General features: G+C 42.9%; 1 protein-coding gene across 7 annotated transcripts in view; it reads left to right on the top strand.

Moving 5' to 3' along the window:
- The first annotated feature begins 617 nt into the window (after positions 1-617).
- DNAJC6 (DnaJ heat shock protein family (Hsp40) member C6) overlaps positions 618-23,831 on the top strand; it is a 166,437-nt gene continuing 143,223 nt past the window's right edge. Inside the window, exons 1-2 of one of the 7 annotated variants that reach the window (XM_063711980.1) lie at positions 842-895; positions 3,608-3,684. Coding sequence is in view for 5 of the 7 variants with exons in the window: in XM_024257634.3 (XP_024113402.1) it covers positions 7,136-7,250 (115 nt within the window). In the remaining 2 variants the exon portion in view is untranslated. Of the gene's footprint in view, positions 896-3,607; positions 3,685-7,010; positions 7,251-9,464; positions 17,510-23,831 lie in introns of those variants that run through there. The other 6 variants (XM_063711979.1, XM_063711977.1, XM_024257634.3 and 3 more) reach the window with 6 other exon arrangements.

Genomic DNA, 23,831 nt, shown 5'->3' with positions numbered 1-23,831 from the left:
CAAAAAAAAAAAAAAAAACAAAAAAAAAAAAGCCATCCTTTTTGTCTGTCACTGTCTCTCTCAATGGACAAAGTATTATAGTAAGCTACCATTTACTGAGACTATTTCATCATTTACATGTAACAGCAAAACCTATCACAACTGTGAATTAGGTGCTAGGTATTATTTCCATTCTACAGATTGGGAAACAGAGACTTAGAGAAGTTAGGCAAGTTGGCCAAGGCTGTAAAGTCAGTCAGTGGCCGAGCCAGGATTCATACATTTGTGCTTAGCTGGGAAGTCTAGGTCCTTTCTACTAGCTCTCCTCCACTCACACCACACACACGTGTGCATATACATGCATGCACACACACGAATCTTGTATCCTGTTGACTTTGAGTACTGTCATAATCATATTTCTGGACCTAGCTTTGTAAACACAATGACATGCATGGCATTCAGGATTTTTTTTTTCCCATTTTGTTTTTCTCCACGCCCAGTGAACCAGATGTAGAAATAAGTGGGCTTACTTGGTTTGCATTTTTGACATTTGAAAAGAAATTCCATGTTGCTCATGCTCATGAATGTGCCTCAGGCACTTGGGTGTTTCCACTTGGTGGAAGATCTTCTCTCAGTCCACATTCTTTTCCCATGGACTCCAGAGACTGTGGCAAAAGCCTGCCACTGGATCTGCCTGGAGCAAGCAGTGACTGTGGGAGTCAGAGGCGTCTGGTCTTTTTTCAGCTCCAGATGGAAGAGTGCCATAAAATCATGTGATGTTTGGACTAAAAGGGCAAGCCAAAGAATGTCCCTTGCATCTTCCTCTGACCAGTGAAGTCTAAGCAGTGAGCAAGGGAGCCTCTCCAAGGAGCTGTTTCAATCCACTGGATGTGCCAGGACTCACCAGGAATAAAAGGTGAGTCTCTAAGCCAGGCCCAATGGGGCTATTAACACTTAGCACTATTTCAGACCAGCCAGTGAGAGTCAGGATGCACAGGGAAAGAGAGTGGGAGACCCTGGAAGAGAACTTCTAGGTCATCTGGTTAAATTTCCTCCACTAACGGGAGTGAGTAGCGGTGTTGGTGGTCAAGTAGTAAGCTAGGAGGAGAAGGGATATAACTAGTCTTTCACAGATGGTTTGGTTAACCAGGACTAGATTTCTAGGTGTCTTAACCCTGAGGCCGGGTAAAAAGTCCCAGGACAGAGAGCAACCCTAACTGGTGGCATGTGGTCACCATTCCTGAGTAGCTTTGCTAATTAGATCACTTTTTTTTTTTTTTTTTTTTTTTGAGACAGGGTCTCCCTCTGTCACCCAGGCTGGAGTGCAATGGCATGACCTTGGCTTACTGCAAACTCTGCCTTCAAGTGATTCTCCTGCCTCAGACTCCTGAGTAGCTGGGATTATAGGCGCATACCACCACGCCTGGCTATTTTTGTATTTTTAGTAGAGAGGAGGTTTCACCATATTGGCCAGGCTGGTCTTGAACTCCTGACCTCAAGTGATCCACCTGCCTCAGCCTCCCAAAGTGTTGGGATTACAGGTGTGAGCCACCGTGCCCAGCCAAGATCACTCTTCTAAAGACCTATTTCTTCAGTCCGGATGCCAGGGAGAGTGAGCTTCTGTAGAAGAAAGTAGCTTATTGCTGATAGAGAGAGAACATCTCTCAATTTCTACCTTCTTCACAGTTTCCTTCTTCATTTCATATTTAGAGCTTCCTATTCTTTTTCTTCTTCTTCTTTTTTTTTTGAGACAGAATCTTGCTCTGTCACCCAGGCTGGAGTGCAGTGGTACAATCTGGGCTCACTGCAACCTCCCTCTCCCAGGATCAAGTGATTCTCCTGTCTCAGCTACCCAAGTAGCCACGACTACAGACGCGCGCCACCATGGCCAGCTAACATTAGAGATGGGGTTTCACCGTGCTGACTAGGCTGGTCTCAAACTCCTGACCTCAGGCAATCTGCTGGCCTTGGCCTCCCAAAGTGCTGGGATTACAGGTGTGAGCCACCACCTTGGGCCAGCTTCCTATTCTTCTGAATTAGAGAAAGAATAAAATGGGGTTTTCCCCAATTTTTTTTCTCTCCCTTTGTCTCTCTTTCTTATGTTGTTGTTTTTTTTGAGACAGGGTCTTGCTCTGTCTCAAAAACTCCCCGGCTGGAGTGCAGTGGCATGATCACGGCTCCCTGCAGCCTCAACCTCACAGGCTCAAGCAATCCTCCCAAGTAGCCAGGAGTACAGATGCATGCCACTGCACTGGGCTAATCTTTTAATTTTTTTTTGTAGAGACAAGGGCTCACTATGTTGCCCAGACTGGTCTTGAACTCCTGGGCTCAAGCAATCCTCCCACCTTGGCCTCCCAAAGTGCTGGGATTACAGTCATGAGCCACTGCATCTAAAATTTGTTATAGAGTGTTACTTATCTAGACCACTAAGGGCCTCACTCTGAACTGGGAGAGTAATTTAACTCTTCCTGACAGACCTGGGCCTCCATGCTACTGTAACCTATTTGAGTCCTCAATACTTCCACCCTGAGACTTAGCTAATGGTCTTTGGCCTCCTTGAGTGAGCAAGGGGTAGTGAGGAAGTCCAGTGTAGTCATGAAGTCATGAGCCTAGGTTGAATTGTGATTCAGCTGAATTTTTTTTTTTTTTTTTGAGACGGAGTCTTGCTCTGTCGCCAGGCTGGAGTGCAGTGGCTCGATCTCGGCTCACTGCAACTTCTGCTTCCTGGGTTCAGGTGATTCTCCCGCTTCATCCTCCCCAGTAGCTGAGGTTACAGGTGTGTGCCACCATGCCTGGCTAATTTTTGTATTTTTAGTAGAGACAGGGTTTCACCATGTTGGCCAGGATGGCCTCGATCTCCTGACCTTGTGATCCACCCGTCTTGGCATCTCAAACTGCTAGGATTGCACGTGTGAGCCACCGCGCCTGGCTGACTCAGCTGAATTTTAAGTATTGAAGTGAACTATACGAAATTGTTGATATGCAACCTAAAAAAATTAAAATGTTTTGTTTTGAGATAATTGTAGATTGATATGTAGTTGTAAGGAATAATACAGAGAGACCCCATGTACTCTTTTGCCCATTTTCTCCTAATAGTAACATTGTGCAAAACTATAATCTAATATAGTAACCAATAAGTTGATATTGATACAGTAAAGATACATACAGAACAGTTACTTCATCACCACAGAATCCCTTCTATAGCCACATCCACCCTGCTCCTCCCTGGCAGCTACGATTTTGTCCTCCATTTGTATAATTTTACCATTTTAAGAATGTTACATAAATGAAAATGTATAGTATGTAACCTTTTGGGATTAGCTTTTTTCACTATGGTAATTCCTTGGAGATTCACTGAGCTTGTTATATGTGTCAATAGTTTGTTACTTTTTATTGCTCACTAGTATTCCATGGTATGCATGTACCACAGCTTTTTTAACCATTGACCCATTAAAAGATGCCTGGATTGTTGCTAGTTTTGGGCTGTTACAAAGTAAAGCTACTGAACATTCCTTTTATAGGTTTTTGTGTGTTTTCATTTTTTCTGGGATGAGTACCCAAGAGTGCAACTGCTGGTCATATGGTAGTTCTGTGTTTAGTTTTATAAGAAACTGCTAAACTCTTCCAGGGTGGCTGTACCAGTTTACATTCCTGCCAGTGATGTAGGAGTGATTCAGTTTCTCGGCTACATCCTCATCCTGTCAGGTGTGTAGTGATATCTCATTGTGGTTTTAATATGTATTTCCCTAATGGCTAACAATGTTGAATTTCTTTTCATATGCTTGTTATCTATGTATCTGCTTCAGGGAAATATGCGTTCATGTCTTTTGCACATTTTAATTTTTTTTTTTTTTTTTTGAGACGGAATCTCACTATATTGCCTACGTTGGAGTGCAATGGTGTGATCTCGGCTTACTGCAACCTCTACCTCCTGGATTCAAACAGTTCTCCTGCCTCAGCCTCCCAAGTAGCTGGGATTACAGGCATGCGTCACTATGCCCGGCTAATGTTGTATTTTTAGTAGAGACAGGGTTTCACCATGTTGGTCAGCCTGGTCTTGAACTCCTGACCTCAGGTGATCCACCTGCCTCGGCCTCCCAAAGTACTGAGATTACAGGTGTGAGCCACTGCACCCGCCAGTTTGTTTGTTTTTTAATGCTGAGTTTTGAGAATTCTTTACATATTCTAAATACACCTTTGTTGGCTATGTGGTTTCAAGTATTTTGCCCAGTTAGTAGTATGTCTTTTCATCTTCTTAACAGGGTCTTTCACAGAGCAAAAATAATCTTGATAAGGTCCAACTTATCAATTTTTCCTTTTATTGTGCTTTTGGTAACAAGCCACAGAACTCTTTGTATAGCTCTGGGTACTAGAAAATTTTCTCCTATTTCTTTCTAAGTTTTATAGTTTTACATTTAAGTCTAGAATCCATTTTGACTTGATTTTTGTATAAGGTATGAAGTTTGGGTCCTGGATCTTCTCTCTCTCTTTTTTTTTTTCCTATGGATGTCCAATTGCTCCAACATCATTTGTTGAAAAAGCACATTTCTTCCACTGAATTGCTTTTGATCCTTTGTCAAAAATTAGTTGGACAGATTTATGTGGGTCTATTCTATTTCCGGGTCTTTATTCTGTTCCATTGATATATGTGTCTATTTTTCTGCCAACACTGCACTGTTTTTGAAATTGTGCCTTTATAGTAGGCTTCAAGTTTGGGTGGAGTGATTCCTCCCATTTTATTTTATATACACACACCTTTCCTCCCCCGACCCCCAATCATTTGAAGGCATGTTAAATGCCTCATGGCTCTTTATTCCTAAATGCCTTTGTGTGTATTTTCTTTTTAAATTTTTTTTTATATTTTTCAGTTTTTAATAAGAGAGACAAAAGGTTTCACCACATTGCCCAGGCTGGTCTTGAACTCCTGAGCTCAAGCCACCTGCCCACCTCAGCCTCCCAAAGTGCTGGGATTACAGGCAAAGCCACTGTGTGGGGCTTCAGTGTGTATTTTCTTAAAATAGGGATATTTTCTTACATAATCACAGTGTAGTTATTAATGTCAGCAAGTTTTTTATTGATAAACATTTTTCTCTAATCTGCTACCTGTATATATATATATATATATATATATATATACATATTTTTGTAAAATTAACTCAGTAATGTGCTTTAGAGCCTTAAAAAACAAAAACAAAAAACTACAAAACAGAGTCCAGTCTAGAGTCAGGTGGTATTGTATTTAGCTGCAATGTCTCTTCGGTCACCTTTTTTTTTTTTGAGATGGAGTCTTGCTCTGTCTCCCAGGCTGGAGTGCAATGGCACAGTCTTGGCTCACTGTAACCTCCGCCTCCCAGGTCCAAGTGATTCTCCTGCCTCAGCCTCCCGAGTAGCTGAGATTACAGGTGCACGCCACCGTGCCCAGCTAATTTTTGTATTTTTAGTAGAGACGGGGTTTCGCCATGTTGGCCAGGCTGGTCTGGAACTCCTGACCTCAGGTGATTCATCTGCCTCGGCCTTCCAAAGTGCTGGGATTACAGGCGTGAGCCACTGCACTCCCAGCCCAGTCACCTTGAATCTAGAATATCTCCATAGCTTTTCTTCTTATTTTATGACATTGATACTTTTGAAGAATACAGCACTTCCCTGCTCCTTTTAATAGTGGATTCCTCATTTTGGGTTTATCTGATGTTTCCCCATGATTAGCTTCATGCTGTGCATGTTTGGCCAGAATACTCCATAGATGATGTGTCTTTCTCAGCATATCACATCTGCAGGCGTTCGATTTTCACCTGTCTCCACTGGTGATTTTTTTTTTTTTGGATAACGTGACTCTGTCAGCCAGGCTGGAGTGCAGCGGCACCATCTCGGCTCACTGCAGCCTCTAACTCGCTGGGCACAGGTGATTCTCCCACCTCAGCCTCCTGAGTAGCTGGGACTGAAGGTGTGTGCCACCATGCCTGGCTAATTTGTGTATGTGTGTGTGTGTGTGTGTGTACGCATTTTTGGTAGAGACAGGTTTTTGCTTTGTTGTGCAGGCTGCTCTTGAACTCCTGGGCTCAAGTGATCCGATTGCTTCAGCCGCCTGAAGTGCTGGGACTACAGGTGTGAGCCACCGTGCCCGATCTCCATTGGTGATTTTAATTTTGGTCACCGATAGAAGCTCTTGTCTGATATTATTTGGGCCTACAAAAATGGCAATTTCATAATTTGACCTAACTTAAAACCTTTATTGAGGTTTTAGATATCTAACCTGTACTCTCTGATGCTCGGTTTCCCTATCTGTTGAGTTTGGAGATTTTTTCTGCCCCACGAGTATTACTGGAGGGTTAAATAAGATGATGTATGTAAAATCTGCCACATAAAAAGCATTCTATAAATATTAGCTATTATTATTGCAGCCAGGTCGTGTTCAAGGGCGTTGGTTTTGATCTTCCTCTCAGTCTCTCCCAATTCCAAGCAAAATCTCAACAGAGACCAGTGATGGCATGGGGATGGGGTGAGGGAGCCTCACTTCTGCCATTTCAGTTTCCTTATCTGGAAAATGGGAAACACCTCTCACACCATGGGGTTGCAATGAGGTTTCATGAAATGTGTGTAAAAGTAGCTGGACATAGAACAAGTTCTCAAAAAATCATGTGGGTGACTAGTATGCTCTTGTATTAGGAAAACAGGAATATCTGTCAGAATTAAAACCACTTTCTAACTTGATGTTTCATTTTGAGGCGGTAGCACGTTGTGCGTAAACGTCGTCAGAGACTAGGGCTCTGGAATTTCTTTAGCGCTGTGTGATTGTGGGCAGATGCCTTACCCTCTCGGAGCGTGGAGTGTATGGTTTGTAACAGGGAGATAAAATGGGTGAGCGCCCCCCAGGACTCCTGTGTTAATTAAGGGTGCTAACAGTGCCTCCCGAGTGAGGGGCGCGGGCCTGCGCTCACCCGCACGCCTTGGGCGCCAGGCGCCGCCGTGTGGGCGGGGCCGGGCAGCGTCCCCGGTCCGCGCCAGCCACGGCTCCCGGCCCCAAGCTCGACTCCCGGCCCCAAGCTCCGCCCCCGGCGCGCGTCTCCCAGCAGCCGCCCGGCACCTGGCAGACGCGCGGCGGCGGCGGCAAGCGGTGGCGCTCGGCTCGGGCGGCAGCGGGGGAGGGCGCGGCGCACCGATGGGCGCCACTGAGAAGGGAGGCCAGAAGAGCCGGAAGCTGTTTTCCTTGCGGCGGCCGTGGAAGGCGACCCGGCGGCTGTGGAGGCCACGCTCAGCTCGCCAGGCGGCGCAGGGTGAGTGTGGGCGCGGCCGGTCGGAACCTGCTACCCCGAGGCAGGGGCGCAGCGGCGGCGGGGCGGTCCCCGGCGGTCTCTCGGGTCGCGTTCCCAGCACTGGGAGCCTGGATGCCGAGGCGACCCCCGAACCCGACCCTCGGCCGCGGGTACAAGGACCGCTGGGGAAGCGCAGGGGCTGATGTCGGCACCGTCTCCTTTCCCCTAGCCCCTGCTCGTTGCTTTGGCTCTGGACACAGGGAAGCCATGGTGGCGCGGCGACACAGCCTCACTGAGGTTAGCTTGTCCCCGGCCCCCAGCACCTGGCCTGGCGCCTGCAATGCAGTGCCTATTGGGGGAATGAATCCGAACCCGAGGCTCCCTTCAAGGTCCTCCCGCCCTGTATGTACCCACCTCCTTTCTACCTGCTTGCGGTGATCTCGAAGCTCTCGCCACGATAAACTATTTCCAAGCACACTCAGTCCTGTCCTCGCCAGGGCCTCAACTCACAGCCAATCACTGACTCACTCCATTCATTCATTCCACAATTTTTATCGAGCCCCTGCATCTGCCTTGGCCGGAGGAGGACACGATGGGCAAAGCCCGGCTCTTGGAACTACTTCTAGAGAGGAAGACAGACATTACACACGCAAAACAGAGAAAGCCCGGTACACATTGCTGTGTGTGCTTAGAGGGAATCAATTGATAGTCTGCTGAGAGAGGAAAAAAGGCAGGGCCCCGAGCTTCCATGGCAGGCGGAGTGGGAAGGCCTCTCCGAGGCACTGCAAGTCAGCGGAGACCCGAGGACTGACTAGGAGTTACTCTAGCGTAAAGCCGAGTAATAGAGAATAGCAAGTGGAAAGGTTCCCAGAGTGCCTGAATTGAGCAAGGGGAAAGTGAGGGATGCAGGGCCCGGATCGAGGTCTGGGCAGAACATGAGGAGGAGTTCGGATTTTATTCTATGTGAGCTGGGAAAACGCTAAAGTGTGCTAAGCAGGGAAGTGACCTGATCTGGGGGCTCCCGGCTTTTCTCTGTCTGCAGTGTCCATGCTCGCATCTCAGCCTGCCGGATTCCTACCCTCCTGCCAAGACTAGCACAAATGCAGTCTCCTCCCTGAAATCTCTGGGGTTCCTGCCACCTGTAACCCCTCCTTTAGCATTTCGTCACCTGTAGAGCGTTTGTCACTGTTCATCTGGTATTAAAGATTCCACATTCTCATCCATTTCATCTTTGCATCCCCCACCAGGCTAAGTGCAGGGCTTGGTACTGTGTAGATACTGCTTATGAATGTGTCTTGTCTTGTCCTTTTTGTCTGTTTCCATCATCTGAGGATCCTTCCTCTGGGGGGTTGACATGCCTTATTTCTAAAATGGCCGACCGGATGCAGGGCAGAGCCAGATTGCACCAGGACCCTGCCATCGATATAGTCCCCCTCACCCACCCCCGGTGTTTTGAGGATTAAATAAATTAATGAATTAAACGAGTTAGTAGTTATAAAGTGTTAGCACCTATTAAGCATTATACAAATAAATTTGAAAATGACCAGCAATAATTATCTTTCAAATATTTATTTATTGCATTGGAAACAAGCTTTTCTATTGGTGGTTGTTAGGGAGACTCTGCAGCTTGTCATTGTCATCTTGCCGGCTTTTAAGTATGTGTTCCTACTTTTTAAAAGTCAGTGCACCAACAAAATTCGTTCCATACTGTCATCAAGAACTATTGCTGAGGCCGGGCGCAGTGGCTCACTCCTGTAATCCCAGCACTTTGGGAGGCCAGGCGGACGGATCATTTAAGGTCAGGAGTTCGAGCCCAGCCTGGCCGAGGTGGTGAAACCCCGTCTCTACTAAAAATAAAAAAATTAGCTGGGCGTGGTGGCATACACCTGTAGTTCCAGCTACCTGGGAGGCTGAGGCAGGAGAATCGCTTGAACCCAAGAGGCAGAGGCTGCAGTGAGCTGAGATTGCACCACTGCACTCCAGCCTGGGCCACAGAGTGAGATTCTGTCTCAAACAAACAAAAAGAACTATTGCTGAAACAATAGGGCCGAAGGCTGACCACTTTTTATCATGAGCTTGAATGAGATCGATGATTGCAACAAGTATTCCTTGAGTGATAATTACATGCATAGTGTTATTCCAGATATTGTGTGAATGCTTACAAAAGAGGAATAAATGAATATTGCCACTGTAGTAACTTGGGTTAGAATAAGTGTTCTAGTTTTATAATTTTTATTTTAATTTTTAAAATCTTTAAAGTTCCAGGATACACATGCAGGATGTTCAGGTTTGTTACATAGGTAAAGGTGTGCCATGGTGGTTTCCTGCACCTATCAGCCCATCACTTAGGTATTAAGCCCAGCATGCATTAGCTATTTTTCCTGATGCCCTCCTTCCCCTACCCTCACCACCATGGGCCCCATTGTGTGTTGGTTCCCTCCCTGTGTCCATGTGTTCTCATTGTTCAGCTCCCACTTATAAGTGAGAACACTGGTGTTTGGTTTTCTGTTCCTGCATTAGTTTTATAATTTGTAAAACCAGATCTTTAGTGCCTATACAACCATCTCTGCTTCTGTGTTCCTGACCTAGCGTTTACTCACAGCTTCCCAGGGCTCATTGCCATCCCACACCTCTCTTTCCTTAGATAGGATCTTGGCTGCTCACTACATTCCTCTACTATCTATCTTCCCCTTCCCCCATAAGCCCTGGGGATAAAGCCATTATAATATCTAATGTTACATGATACTTGATATCTTATAGAATAGTTCAACTACAGATTTTGTTTAGATCTTGACAATACCCGTGGAAGGAGAGAGGGCAGATGTTATGTATTTCCCCCATTTTATATATAAGGGAAGGTGAAGCAAGAGGCACTAAGTGATATGCTGGAGGTCACGTGACTGGTAAGTGTCAGACTCAGGCCTACCTACCTATACAACATCCTTTCTGCCACATCTCCCTCCACACATGAAAAAACATGTTTCAATAGCTATACTTATGGAAGAGGGAAGTAAAACGAATAAATATTATGCAATACATCTATATCTCAATTTTATTTGATTTTTTAAAGTTAACCTGAATTTCTTAGGATGATGTTAACATCACTTTGGGCATCTAGAATCATACGCTTTGACATCAGACAGGCTATGACTTAAATCTGCCACTAATAAATGGCACATTAATAAGCTGTGTGATATCAGACAGCGTCCTTAGTCTTTCAAAAATGGAGTTATATATTATCTGAAAAATGAGGATGACAATTCCTATGTCATGTAACTGTGATGATTAAATGCATTTCTGGTACATAGAGGTTCACAAAGGGCTGGTTATTTTTTATTAATATTAGGTTTACTATTATATGTATTAATATTAATAAAACAAAACCTAATATGGTTGAAAATCTAGACTATTCTTAGAAAATAGTCTAGAAAACCTAGAAAAGTCTAGAAATTATTAGCACACCATAATATTAATATGGGTGAAAATCTAGACTATTAGTATACTATTGTTAGTATAGACTAATAATAGTCTACATTTTCATAATAGTTCAGACTACTATTAGTCTAGATTAATGCTTAGTCTAGATTTTCAACCATATGATCACACTCAAAATATGTTTAAAAGTTCAGTGTGCTCTGGGAAGCAACCACAGCTGGAGGCTTCTCTGGGGCAGTTAACCCTTCTGGGTCAACCAGAAGGTCTTCTGCAGCAGGGTACCACCTTCTTCTTTTTCATCAGGAGGCTGCAGGGGAGAAGGAACCTAGCTTCTAGGGACTCCTGTCATCTTTTCATCCTAACACTGTGTCCTGAACATAGCAGACATTCAATAAATATGTCTGGAATGAAAGATTCCTTTCATTTATATATATTTCCAAAGAGAATGACTTTGAAATTTACACTGTGAACATTTGTCACTAAAAGTATAGCATAAATATCTAAAAGGACAATTACTGCATCAAAGTGTATATATATATATATATATAGTTTTGATTTTGAGATATACTGCCAAGTTGACCTTTGTACATTTGTGCTAATTCAGTTTCTGCCAACAGTATGTAAGCTCCCTGATTCCTTACTGAATATGGTCAGACTTTTAAATGCTTGCTAATTTGATGGATATGAAATGATATTCCATGTTGTTTTATATTGAATTTTCTTGATGAATCATGAAGCTGAGTATCTTCTCACATGAATATTGGCCATTCTTGTGTGAACCTTTGTGAAAGGCCTATTGATGTCTTTCTCATTTCTTTAACTTGGGGTTTTTTTTTTTTCTATCCATTTTAGGAACTCTTTAAATATTCTGGATATGAATTATTTGTTGGTTTAGAGGTCTAAACAACTTTTAAAAATATACTTAATTATGCCAGTAGTTCTAAATGGGAATATGAACAAGCTGTGCTGAGTTGAAATTAACCCTCCAAATGCTTCCGTCCATTCCAGAGAACCATATTTTACTCAAATATCAAAGTTTGTAGGTTACAGAAAAGGGAACAAATGACGAAAGCATTTTATGAGCAGTAGACTTCTCTAGCCCTTGAATTATGGTAGATAACTGGCCTTGAGTTCCTCCCACCAGAAATTCCCTCCTCTAAACCCTGTGGCGGGTGAGGAGCCCTTGCCTGAGCTGTGGTATTCTCTGGGAAGACACAGGTTGGAACTAGAGTCAGTTTCCATCAGTAGATAGTATTTTGCAGAACAATTTACTTGGAGGACAGAATTTCTGTCACATTGATTAGTGGTTTATTCTCTCACTGCCATTGTCTAGCCATATGTCCCTAAAAATAAGCCACATTGAATGGAGGTAATGATCCCTACCCAGCCTATTCCTAATGATATTAGAGAGATCAAATGAGACCATAAAAATGAAAGGGCTGTGTAAATACAAGGTTTGTTAGCCAGGCTCTGGGAAGTAACCAACACTTTGTCAGAGTGGGAAAACCTCACTGACCCACAATCTTTGGGTCTGTGGCTCTGGCCCTTCTCCTACCTGTTCTGCATACAGGTACATGATTGTAGAGAGCTGTGCTTCTCCAAGGTTGGTCTCCAGACCAGCAGCATGAGAGCAGCAGCATCAACATCACTCAGGACCTTGTTAGAAATGCAAATTCTAGGCCCCCATCTCAGAGCTACCAAATCACAAACTGAGGGGTGGGAGGATGGGGAGGGATAGGAGGCTGGAACCTGGAAATGTGTTTTAATAAACTCTGCAGTAATTCTGACACAGGCTAAAGGTTGAGAACCACTGACTTAGCAGGATGAGCAAGGGTTTTACAGCCAGCAAATGTGGGTTTAAATCTCAACTCTCCTACTTGCCAACTTGTGACGTGTAAATTACTAGACCGTCTTGGGTTTCCAACCTCTCACCAATAAAAGGAAGACCGAGTGTGGTGTAGCAGGTGAAGCCACTCTCCTTCCTTCCCATTTCCCTCACAGGACTGTGTGAGAAATAAATGACATGACGATTCTGGACTCTGCTATGTTTAGCTATGTGTCTCCTTTGGCAAGTCTCCTTGCCTCTCTGCCTCATTTTTCTCATCTGACAAAACGAATGGCAAGAGTTAAGGTGTGCATTGCTTTTGTCACACTATGTGCCAGCCACTGTCTTAAAGAGTGTGTGATTTTATTTTATTCTTACAATAACCCTGTTTTACAGCTTTCATTTTACACATAAGAAAAACTGAAGCAGAGAGAGGTTAAGTAACATTTCCAAAGTTATACAACTAGTAAGTTGGGATTCAAACCTGGGAGGTCTGCTGTGAGTACTTGCATTAAAGACAATGCTTGCCAAATAATAAGTTCTCAAAAAATGGATGATGATGATGATAAGAAAATAGCCTGGCATACAGTAGGTACTCCATATAAGCCATGCTGCCCTCTTCTGTGGCTAGCCCTAATCCTAAACATCTATCCCCTCCCCACAGTAAGCGCATTTTCTTTTTCCTTCTCACCTCTTTTCTGGCCATTTGGGTGCTCTGAGCAAGCCAGAGAGAGGCTTGGCTGGATGCAGGAAGACCAAGTGTGGTGTTGCACGTGAAGCCACTCTTTAGGAATGAATGACTAAGCTAGCAGAAGCTCTAGACAAGTTATTGAAAGATCATTTCATCTGCCTAATTTGGATATATGTTCTGGGTCTCTGCTTACCTATCAACTAATCAAGAATTAAAATGCCTCAAAAGGTCCAAGGGAATGTAAAAGCTTTTTTTTTTTGGTGCCCAGTTTTTCCTCAGAGTAAAATTTGCAGCTGGGAAAGTTTAATCCACAGTATGACAGCAGTGTTTTTTTCCTTTCATTTTTGTTTTTTGCTCGGACAATAAAAAGCCTTATTCCCTTTCAATTCAGGGTTTCACTCGTTGTTCTTGAAAATTCTCTTCAGTTTAGCTCTCAAGATGGCCTTGCTTGCTGAGCATGAGTCACTGGTTTAGTGACTCAGAGTGGCATCTAACAAGACAAGGATGTGCAGGGTTGTCAAGGGACTTAGTGGCCAGTGGAGCCTGCCTAAAGCTTTTCTTAAACCCAGTTTTTGAGATAGAGCATCTTTTCCATTAGCAGCTGTTCCTAATCATCCTCAGTACCAGTTTATCTGAAACTTGGGGTCTGACAGAGACATTGCCTTGTGGAAAGCTCTAGAATCCATCCTTGTCCTTAACTGGGTGTGGCCTTGAGATTTACTGTGTGACAGGACAAGACTTCTGAGAGTTCACCCAGCTCTGCTTGGAATGGCCACAGAATCAGGAGGCCTGTGCTTCTGGAAATACGGTGTCAGGAGGGAAAATAAAGGCTCTTTTTATTTGATGAGGCCTTCAAACCTCTTTCAACTTAAGGAGAAAAAAGATCAATTAAAGTTGGATAGAGAAACAGACACATGTGATGAAGCAAATATACCCAAATGTACTTGGATATGGGGCCCACTGTACAATTCTTTCAACTTTTTGATATGTTTGAAACTTTTCAAAATACAATGTTTGGTACAATGCAGATACCCCTAGAAATGACTACACTTTTGAAAACATTATTCCTTTTGCAATATAAATGGGTGTCTTCCTTCCCTTCTCCCACTTCTTTTCTACTCCTAGCATTGGTCTTTTTAAAATTTTGGTCTGGGGAGCCTTCTTGATTAAAAAGGGCCTGGAATAGTTAGAAAGAATGAATAAGACCTAGTACTTGATAGTACAACAAGGTGACTAGAGTAAATAATAATCTAATTGTACATGTTAAAATAACTGAAAGAGTATAACTGGATTGTTTGTAACACAAAGGATAAATGCTTGAGGGGATGGATATACTCCATATTCCATGATGTGATTATTATACATTGCATGCCTGTATCAACATTTCTCATGTACCTCATAAATATATACACCTACTACGTAGCCACAAAAATTAAAAATAAAAAAAATTTTAAAAAGGGCCAGAGTGAGGATGGTTGGTGATTGGCTATTCCTTTATGCCAAGGACTTCATATTCTTCTTCATATGTAATTCTCACAATAATCCTACAAACTAGTTATTATTTTCTATATTTTATAAGGAAACTGAAGCTTAGAGGAATAAACTTGACCCAGTTACAAGGTAATACTACTCATCTTACAGCATTTATGGAGCCCTTACTTGATGTGTCAGGCTTTGTGCTATGAACCTTAAACCTATTAACTTGTTTGAGCCTCACCCAGCTGTGAAAGGTGGGTACCATTATTACCTCCATCCTGCAGATCAGGAAATGGAAACTTAAGAGAGGTGCAGCAAATTGTCTCAGCTTATATTCCAGGAGCTGGTACATGGCAGGGCCCATGTTTGAATCCATTCTCTTTATTTATTTTTTGAGACAGGGTCTTGGTCTGTCACCCAGGGTCTTTCTTGCTCTATTGCCCATGGCTCACTGCAGCCTTGACCTACCAGACTCAAGCATCCTTCCATCTCAGCCTCCCAAGTAGCTGGACCACAGGCTCATGCCACCATGCCCAGCTAACTAAAAAAAAATTTTTCATAGAGACAGGGTCTCACTATGTTGACCAGGCTGGTTTTGAACTCCTGGCCTCAAGCGTTCCTATCACCTTGGCCTCCTAAAATGCTGGGATTACAGGCGTCAGCCACCTCTCCCAGTCCTCTTCTGCTTTAGAGCTCTTGCCCTACTATTCAAACCCATGCTTTGGCATTTCTTTGCCTACTTTGGTAAATTGGCATATCTAGTGGAAGCCTCTTGACCTGAGACCACAGGCTCCTGAGGACAGAGAATGTTTTGTTCAGCACCGTGTCATTCCTAGTGTTCATAGCAGTGCCTGGCACCATGAATATTATTGAATAAAGGAGTGCATGAATGATGGCTTCTCACCACCTACTCCCTCACCTTCTCAGCCCCCCAAAGTGCTCCTCTTGGGCACATTTTGGCTATCCTGGACTTGGTCCTTTGAGATAAAGATGCCGGTTTCTCTGATGTGGTTTAGCCAATGTCGCATTCAGTGGCCAGTGAGGAGTTGTAATGAAGGCAGATTTTCCTTATTGGTCTTAAGCTGTCAAAGACAGCAGAAAGATATTATCCACTGCCAAGGAAAGATGGGAACCAAAAACAAATACTTAAAGTTTCCCAAAGCTTTCAAGGAGTATTCCAGCTGTGGCAACAAGAAGTCCTTAGTAGCCATGAAAGCTCTCACATTATAGCTATATTTGACTCTTGGGTTGCAGTAATGAACAGGTGAACACTGACAATTAGTCTTCTTAAATGTGCCCAAGCAGTTGGTAATTATACCCTACATTTATTTAGTGTTTTGTTTACAAAATTCTGTTTTCCCTTTTGATGATATGAACAGCCCAGTACATATATAGGACAGCTATGATTATTCCCACTTTACAGATGAGAAAACTGATGCCAGAGAGGTTCTGTCATTTGCCCTACACTACGCAGTTAATAAAAGGTAGAGACAGGTCTTCAACCCTTTTAATGCCTAGTCCAGCAAATTTTTAATGTCAGTATTGCATTTAACTCAGTAATTTCTGAGGATGAGTAACAGGAAGATGTATTCCTTTCTGTTGCTCTTCTTCCAATTTAGTTAGGTTATGTATTTGAGTCAGTTAGTCTTTCTGGATACCAGTTTACTAATCTGTATCATGGGGAATAAACACCATCCCTCAGTGAATATGCATGAAGCAGAGGAGACTGGGAGGGTTCAGAACTTAAAAAACAATTTCTGAGTGAAGCTGTTTGGAAGAGACTGTGATGACTCTTACCTATTATCCATAAAACAAATTAAATGGCACCTCCCTTGGCCACCCTACCTAAAATGGCACCCCTGTTACCTCATTACCATGTTTCATTTTTCTTCACAGCATTTATTGCCATTTATTATATGTCTATATTACCTGTCTGAATCCTCCCACCAGAGTGCAATAGCCAAGAAGGCAGGGACCTGAAACCCTAACAGGTGGAATAGTGTCTGGCACAAATAACCACGTGTTGAATAAATGATTGAAGGAATTAATGAATGAATCTGAGCAGTGGAATGATTCAAAGTAAGTTTGAATTGAATGACTGAAAGATTTACTTGAATCCTCCTTGCTTTCCAACAGAGGGGTGTTATGGTTTGGCATCCTCATACCTATTCCTAGTCTGCCACTCAATGGCTTACAACCAGTCACTAAAGCCTGCTTGAGTATCAACTTAGGCCTGGGTGAAATGGATTCAATAACCTGTGTCCATGCAGCAGACACAGGCCATTATATTGCCCTGTATGCCTCTGTACTGTAACAGCCTGTGAGCAGCTTGAGGACCGAGGGTTGGTCCTGTGCACTGTTGTATCCCCAGTACTTAGCATACAGCCTGGTCCACAGAGAGGTAAAATAAATGTTGAATGAATGAATGAAAGTACAGGGCTCTGAATCCTCCTCCAAAGCTGACTTACCATCTGAAAATAAACCTGGTGCATGGCACAGACATTTCCCTTTCAATTCAGAGATGAGGAGGCGCTAAACAGTTGGTTCCCTATCCTGAGGGAAGGAAAGGCAAGCCTCTGCTCCAGATCCGGTTCCATGCCATGTTTTGGAATTTGTGTTTACGTCTGCCTTCATCCCCATCCTTTCCGCTCCAGCATAAGCAAAATTATAACCCCGCACACCGACTTGCATGCAATTATCACAGCCCGAGTGCTCCTCCGTTGAGAGACTTCGCCCCCGAGACCGCTGACTGTGAATGACAAATCAAAAGTCAGGGTTGCAGAATCAGCCGGACTTTCCTGCTCATTTGCAGCAGAGAGAGGAAGCAGAGAATGAAAGATTCTGAAAATAAAGGTAAGGGGCGGACTGCAGAAAGATGGCTAAGAGAGAGCTAAAGGCTAAAAGATGCTAGGGATGCGATGTCACTCCACAGACATATTTAGTTTGTATTAATGGCTAGTTTAAAATTACCGTGCCTATATTAACATTCTAGTTATATAATAAACATGATGACTTTAAAAAATGACTAGCTTCTAGTTTCCAAATATTGTGTCATTCAGCTTTCCATTTTTATAGTCCTAAATATAACTCTATTTTTGCATTCTTCATTTAATCTTGGCTGAGTAACACAGCTTTCACAGATTTCCTTAGACTAGCTCCCAGATTTTTGATAATTTTATTTTGGGGGTGTTCACAATAGTTAATAATGAATATACAGGTTTTCAATGCATTACTAGAATTGGAATATGTGAAATGCTTGGGACTTAAAACAGTTTGGGTTCTGAAGGCAAACGCTGACGGAGAATCCTTTAATAAACATTAATCTTTTTAGAAGCGCTCGATGGGGAGCCGTCACTGACCTTCAGAACTGTTTATCTTGCAAAGAAATGCTGGGATGTAAACTACCCCCACTCCATCAGCCTCCACACCTTACCTCCCCCTCACCTCCCAACACTCTAATTCTGTTGGAGGGATGGGGGAAGAGAGAAACGGATTTAAATAAAAACACAAAAAAGGAAAGGGCTAACCGAAAAATGACCCAACCAAATTTTAAGTTCAACAAGCATTCTGGAGGATTCTGGGGTTTTAAATTCTGAGGCTCCTTAAATGTTCTGCCGCAGTTGGGGGAGGAGCGATGGACCCCTAGGTCTCCGGAGGCTACACGTGTTACCCGATCCCGTTTCCTGGGGGAGCCCTTCCTTCCTATTTCGCTGGTCGTACTCCTGGCCCGCGTGCCCAGGAAGGGCGCAGAGGGGCCGCGAGCCCGGGGGAGAGCGCTCGCGCGGCCGTCCGGGCGGAGGACGCCGTCTCCGCGCGGCGGTGCCGGGCCCCTGTTTCCGGAACGCTAATTTTAGGGTTCGCCGGGCCCCCATTTCTTTTCACCCGCTTTCCGTGCGAGCCGCTGCGCCGCAGTCTGCTCTTCGAGTGCGCTGTGTCTTAAGGAGGCCCCGGCGCTTTCCCCTTGGGCTCGGGGGCTTGGGTGCGCAGGTGGGGGCTGGCACGCAGCCCGTTGGGCAGGTTTCGCGCAGCGACCCTCCCCGCGCCGGAGCTAAGTTCTTTGGGTGAGACGTGCAGCAACGCAGGCCCCAAAGCTCTCTGCGCGCAGCGCCGCGGGTCTTGGCCTTTTCCAGTCCTCGGGAGTCTGCCACCCTCTCTGGCTTATTATAGGATTCCCATCTCGTGGTGGGCAATGATGTATACATATTCAACATTAGAAAAAGAAGGAAAAAAAACCCACTCACAATCTAATGCCAATGGAGAGAATGGTATTTTAATCTATGAAACTGTAATGAAGGCTCTTAAACAATCCACTTTCCATAATTGAGGCTTTCAAAAGGGCCAGGTAGCTGGTGGTGTTTGTATTAACATCTCAGGCTCTCGATCGTTCATAGCCACGTATATCACGTTTTGACGTTTAAATTTTAATGAAGCAGCCTTAGTGGGGAAGAAAACAGCTATGCATGGGCCTAGTAAGTTGGAAGAGGACCTGTTCACTCCTGTTTCTAAGCCAGCATCTTAAGAGTAGGTATTACCTGTGTGTGAAATCAAAGTATTTTAAAATTAACTCTAGGAAGAATGTTGGATTTTCCTGTGTTGTTTTCAGTGGTTGGAGAAAGGGTTTCTGGAGAGGAAAAAAAAAATTGCTTATTTGCCAAGTCATGCTAGGCCATGGACATGATTTAGAAAAAAAATTAAAGCTGCCTGAATTGGAGGCTCAGGTTAAGGTTAATATTCAACATTGTTTGAAATGGAAACACTCCTGGTTTCTCAGTGTATCAGTGTGTTTTAAGCTCAGATCCTCAGCCTTTTTTTAAGGAGAATTGGTATTTAGAATTTTTTTTTTTGAGACGGAGTCACGCCCTGTCGCCCAGGTTGGAGTGCAATGGTGCGATCTCGGCCCACTGCAACCTCTGCCTCTCAGGTTCAAGCGATTCTCCTGCCTCAGCCTCCCGAGTAGCTGGGATTACAGGCGCATGCCACCACGCCCGGTTAATTTTTGTATTTTTAGTAGCGATGGGGTTTCACCATGTTGACCAGGCTGGTCTCGAACTCCTGACCTCAGGTGATCCACCCGCCTCGGCCTCCCAAAGTGCTGGAATTACAGGTGTGAGCCACCGTGCCTGGCCGGTATTTAGAATTTTTGTTTTACTTTGTACTGGAAAGAGCCTTGGGTTGGGAGTCAAGATTGGTAGACTCTGGCTTGTTCAGTTATAATTCATTTGTGACCTAGGACAGGATTCTATTTCTTTGGGTCTCAGTTTCTTTATTGCTAAAATGGAGAGCTATTAGACTAGATTCCTGTTTTTCATATTGTGAGTGAGTGGTGAGAAAGCAACTTATGAGTCTTAGGCAACATTTTAGATCGATGAAATAGAACAGAAACTGTCAGAAATCATTGTACATAGCAGAGGTAACTACTGTTTCCTGAAACTTCTGTTGTAGGTATTTATCTTTATGCATGTGGGTATAGGCCGTATTCTGACATCACATCGGTTTTTTTTTCCTGTGAGTTTCAGTCAAAGAAGTTTGAGGAACACTGAAATAAATCATAGCTCAGTAATGGTTTTCAAGGAGTCTGTGAAATGCAGCTTTATATGCATATATATACAGAGAGAAAGAGAGTCAATAGTTTTCCTCAGATTTTTAAAGGATTCTAAGACTCCAAATAGATTATGAATTACTGTATTTCTAAGGTCCCCCAGGCCTTTTCCAAGCCTATTTCTTTGAGAGCAAAGTATCCCTTTAGGGCTGCTGGGAGATGAGTATGTGTTGACAGAGACCAGATAAGTGTATGGTGTGAGGTGGTGTGTGTGTGTGTGTGTGTGTGTGTGTGTGTGTGTGTGTGTGTGTGTGTGTGTGTGTGTGTGTGTGTGTGTGTGTGTGTGTGTGTGTGTGTGTGTGTGTGTGTGTGTAGGTGTGACCATAGCAACCAGACCGTGAGAGCCATTCCTGGGTCCCAAATTACCAGTTGGTGTCCTGAATATGAGACATAAAAACGCTAAAAATTAGTCTCTGTGTTGAAAAGGACCACAGCAAAACTATTAAAATATTATGAATTGTTTGGAAGTCAATTCTTTTTGTAAAGACTTACCTATATAAAAAGGGAGATGTGAACCTTAGAAAATGATGGCTTTTGACTAATTTTTTAGGTTGTTTTTATTTGGAAAACAGATATTTTAACTCTTCAAATTCAGCTCCAAATTTTGTTTTTACTAAGTTCTTTGAGTATGTTATGCAGCAAGGTCTTAGAAACAGAGGCACAAAATAATGAGAATGAAGACTGAAAATTTGGGTGAATTTTTTTTTGGTCTATAAGAAGTCAAAGAAAATAGTTCTCATTCCAATTTTTCTGTTATTTTTCTAGATTTTATTTTAAAATTGCAAACATGGGATTTGTTTAGCAAACAAAGTTACACATAAGATTTTAATAGTGGGATTTAAAAGTTGTCATGGCTGGGCGTGGTGGCTCAACCTGTAATCCCAACACTTTGGGAGGCTGAGGTGGCAGATCACTTGAGGTCAGGAGTTCAAGACCAGCCTGGCCAACATGGTGAAAGCCCCTCTCTACTAAAAATACAAAAATAAGCCGGGCGTGGTGGCATGCGCCTGTAATCCCAGCTACTGGGGAGGCTGAGACAAGAGAATCGCTTGAACCTGGGAGGCGGAGGTTTCAGTGAGCCGAGATAGCAAGACTGCACTCTAGCCTGTGTGACAGAGTGAAACCCTGTCTCAAAAAAAAAAAAAAAAGTTGTCTATGCCAATGGTTCCTGAGACAACTTTTCTCTGGAAGTTATTACAAAATCTAATTGGGTTTGAGCAGGGTCAGATTCAGACTTTTAGGCTCTAAATATTAAAAAATAGTGTGGTGTTCATCCTCCAATCTGTAATTCAAAATAAGTGTAAATAAATTTTTAAAAAGTTGTGATTTTTCTTAAACATCGTGACTGCTTTGATACTTTTAGAGAAAACTCAAATTCTTTCAAGGATTTTTGTCACTGCTGCTTGTGACTGGGTGAGTTGGTGAAATGATACTTTAGCTGGGGTGATCTGTAAATGGCTGAGTGACTTCTCAAAGCTTCAGGGGTAGCATGTGGTTAAGCTGGGATTAGAGGCTGGTCTATACCAGTGGTAATCAATGGGTGTGGTATTGCTTTTTGGGCTACACACTGGAAATCTGCAGGTATGTTATTTGATGGTCATATGATTGAGGGGCGCTACCATTGGCAGAAACTAGAAATGATAGTGCCCTCCGGTGTTCTGGACTGTTCCATTCAATGATGAATTAGCTCATGTCCTGTGCTTTTCAAATGTTTTGCTGAAGATGTAGTAAAACCTTCTATACTTTTCTGGGCTTAGAACATAAATTGGTTTCACTGTACACTGAAACTTCCAGGATTAAAAATGCTGTGTAAATCTAAGGAAGATTATACTGAATTTTGTTCAGGACATCACTTACCCAGAGCAATGCCACTTGTGTTTTAGACACCAGTACAACACACCTGAATCATAAAATCTATATACAAGTGCAAATAGCTACTTACTTATGTTTTCTAATATAGTCTTGTCTGAGCATGTGCATATTGAAATACATGTTGTTTTATTGTAAATAACTTATTTCACTTCTCTTTTACATTACAGTTGAAACATATATGTATATATATATACACATATGCATAGTTTAATTTTGTGTTAGGTTATTTCATCTTTAAATTTCATTTTGAGATACTAAACAAGAAAATACAAAATATTTTTATATGTATTTGTGTTACTCAGAGTTTACAAAATGACTTGATTTTTACCCCTGAATGTTTTAAAATAATTTGAACCAACATTAAAACTTTTGGAGACTATAGGTTCAATAAGGTATTTATGGCTTCTTTAATAAAGATTAGAGCAGTCTGCAACAATGAGATTGAGCTGAGTATAAACTACCCTCTTTAAAGGGCAGATATACTGGGTTATAAGGGTTATAAATCTTCTAAAAGTGATGTCACTGGTCGTTGATTATTTTTATGCTATTGTTACTGCCACTTACATTTTTATTTTTTATTTTACTGTTATTATTTTTGAGATGGAGTCTTGCTCTGTCACTCAGGCAGGAGTGCAGTGGTGCGATCTTGGCTCACTGCAACATCCACCTTCCAGGTTTAAGCAATTCTCCTGCCTCAGCCTCCCTAGTAGCTGGGATTACAGGTGCACACCACCACACCCAGCTAATTTTTGTATTTTTAGTAGAGACAGGGTTTCACCATGTTGGCCAGGCTGGTCACCAACTCCTGACCTCAAGTGATCCGCCACCTTTGGCCTCCCAAAGTGCTGGGATTACAGGTGTGAGCCACTTCGCCCGGCAAATTTTTTTTAAACATTTTATTTATATTCTCTCAGCAGGACAATCTTCCTAGCATAACTGTTGAGGGCACCACCAGTCTCAAGTTTTGACCTTGTTTTTTATTTTTTTTTTATCAACTTAAAAAACATTATTATTTTTTCATTTTTATTTTTGACTTGAGAATAACTGTGTATATTTATGGGGTACAATGTGATGTTTTGATAGAGATCTACTACATTTTGGAATGATCAGATCAGGCCGATTAGCATATTTATCACCTCAAATATTTATCATTTCTTTGTGATGAGAACATTTAAAATCCTCTTTTAGTAATTTTGAAATATACAACACATTATTATTAACCCTAGTCACAGTGCTGTGCAATAGGACAGCAAAACTTATTCTTCTAACTGTAACTTTGTGCCTATTGATCAGCATTGCCCCTTTCCCTGCCCATGCCTCCACCTCCCAGCCTCTGGTAACTACCTTTTGATTCTCTAATTCTGTAAGTTTGGCTTTTTTAGATTCCACACACAAGTGAGATCATATGATATTTGACTCTCTGTGGCACTTTAGAATTTCATTTTCTAATTGTTTATTCCTGGGATGTAGAAATAGAATTGATTAGGCTGGGTGCAGTGGCTTATGACTGTAATCCTAGCACTTTTGGAGGTGGAGGCAGGCGGAACACCTGAGGTCAGGAGTTGGAGACCAGCCTGGCCAACGTGGTGAAACCCTGTCTCTACTAAAAGTACAAAAAAAATTAGCCGGGTGTGGTGGTGTGTGCCTGTAATCCTAGCTACTCGGGAGGCTGGAGTGGGAGGATTGCTTGAACCAGGAGGCGGA

This window comes from Pongo abelii, chromosome 1, assembly GCF_028885655.2.
Source record: "Pongo abelii isolate AG06213 chromosome 1, NHGRI_mPonAbe1-v2.0_pri, whole genome shotgun sequence".
NCBI lineage: Eukaryota > Metazoa > Chordata > Mammalia > Primates > Hominidae > Pongo > Pongo abelii.
This window is presented reverse-complemented; position numbering and strand designations above follow the sequence as displayed.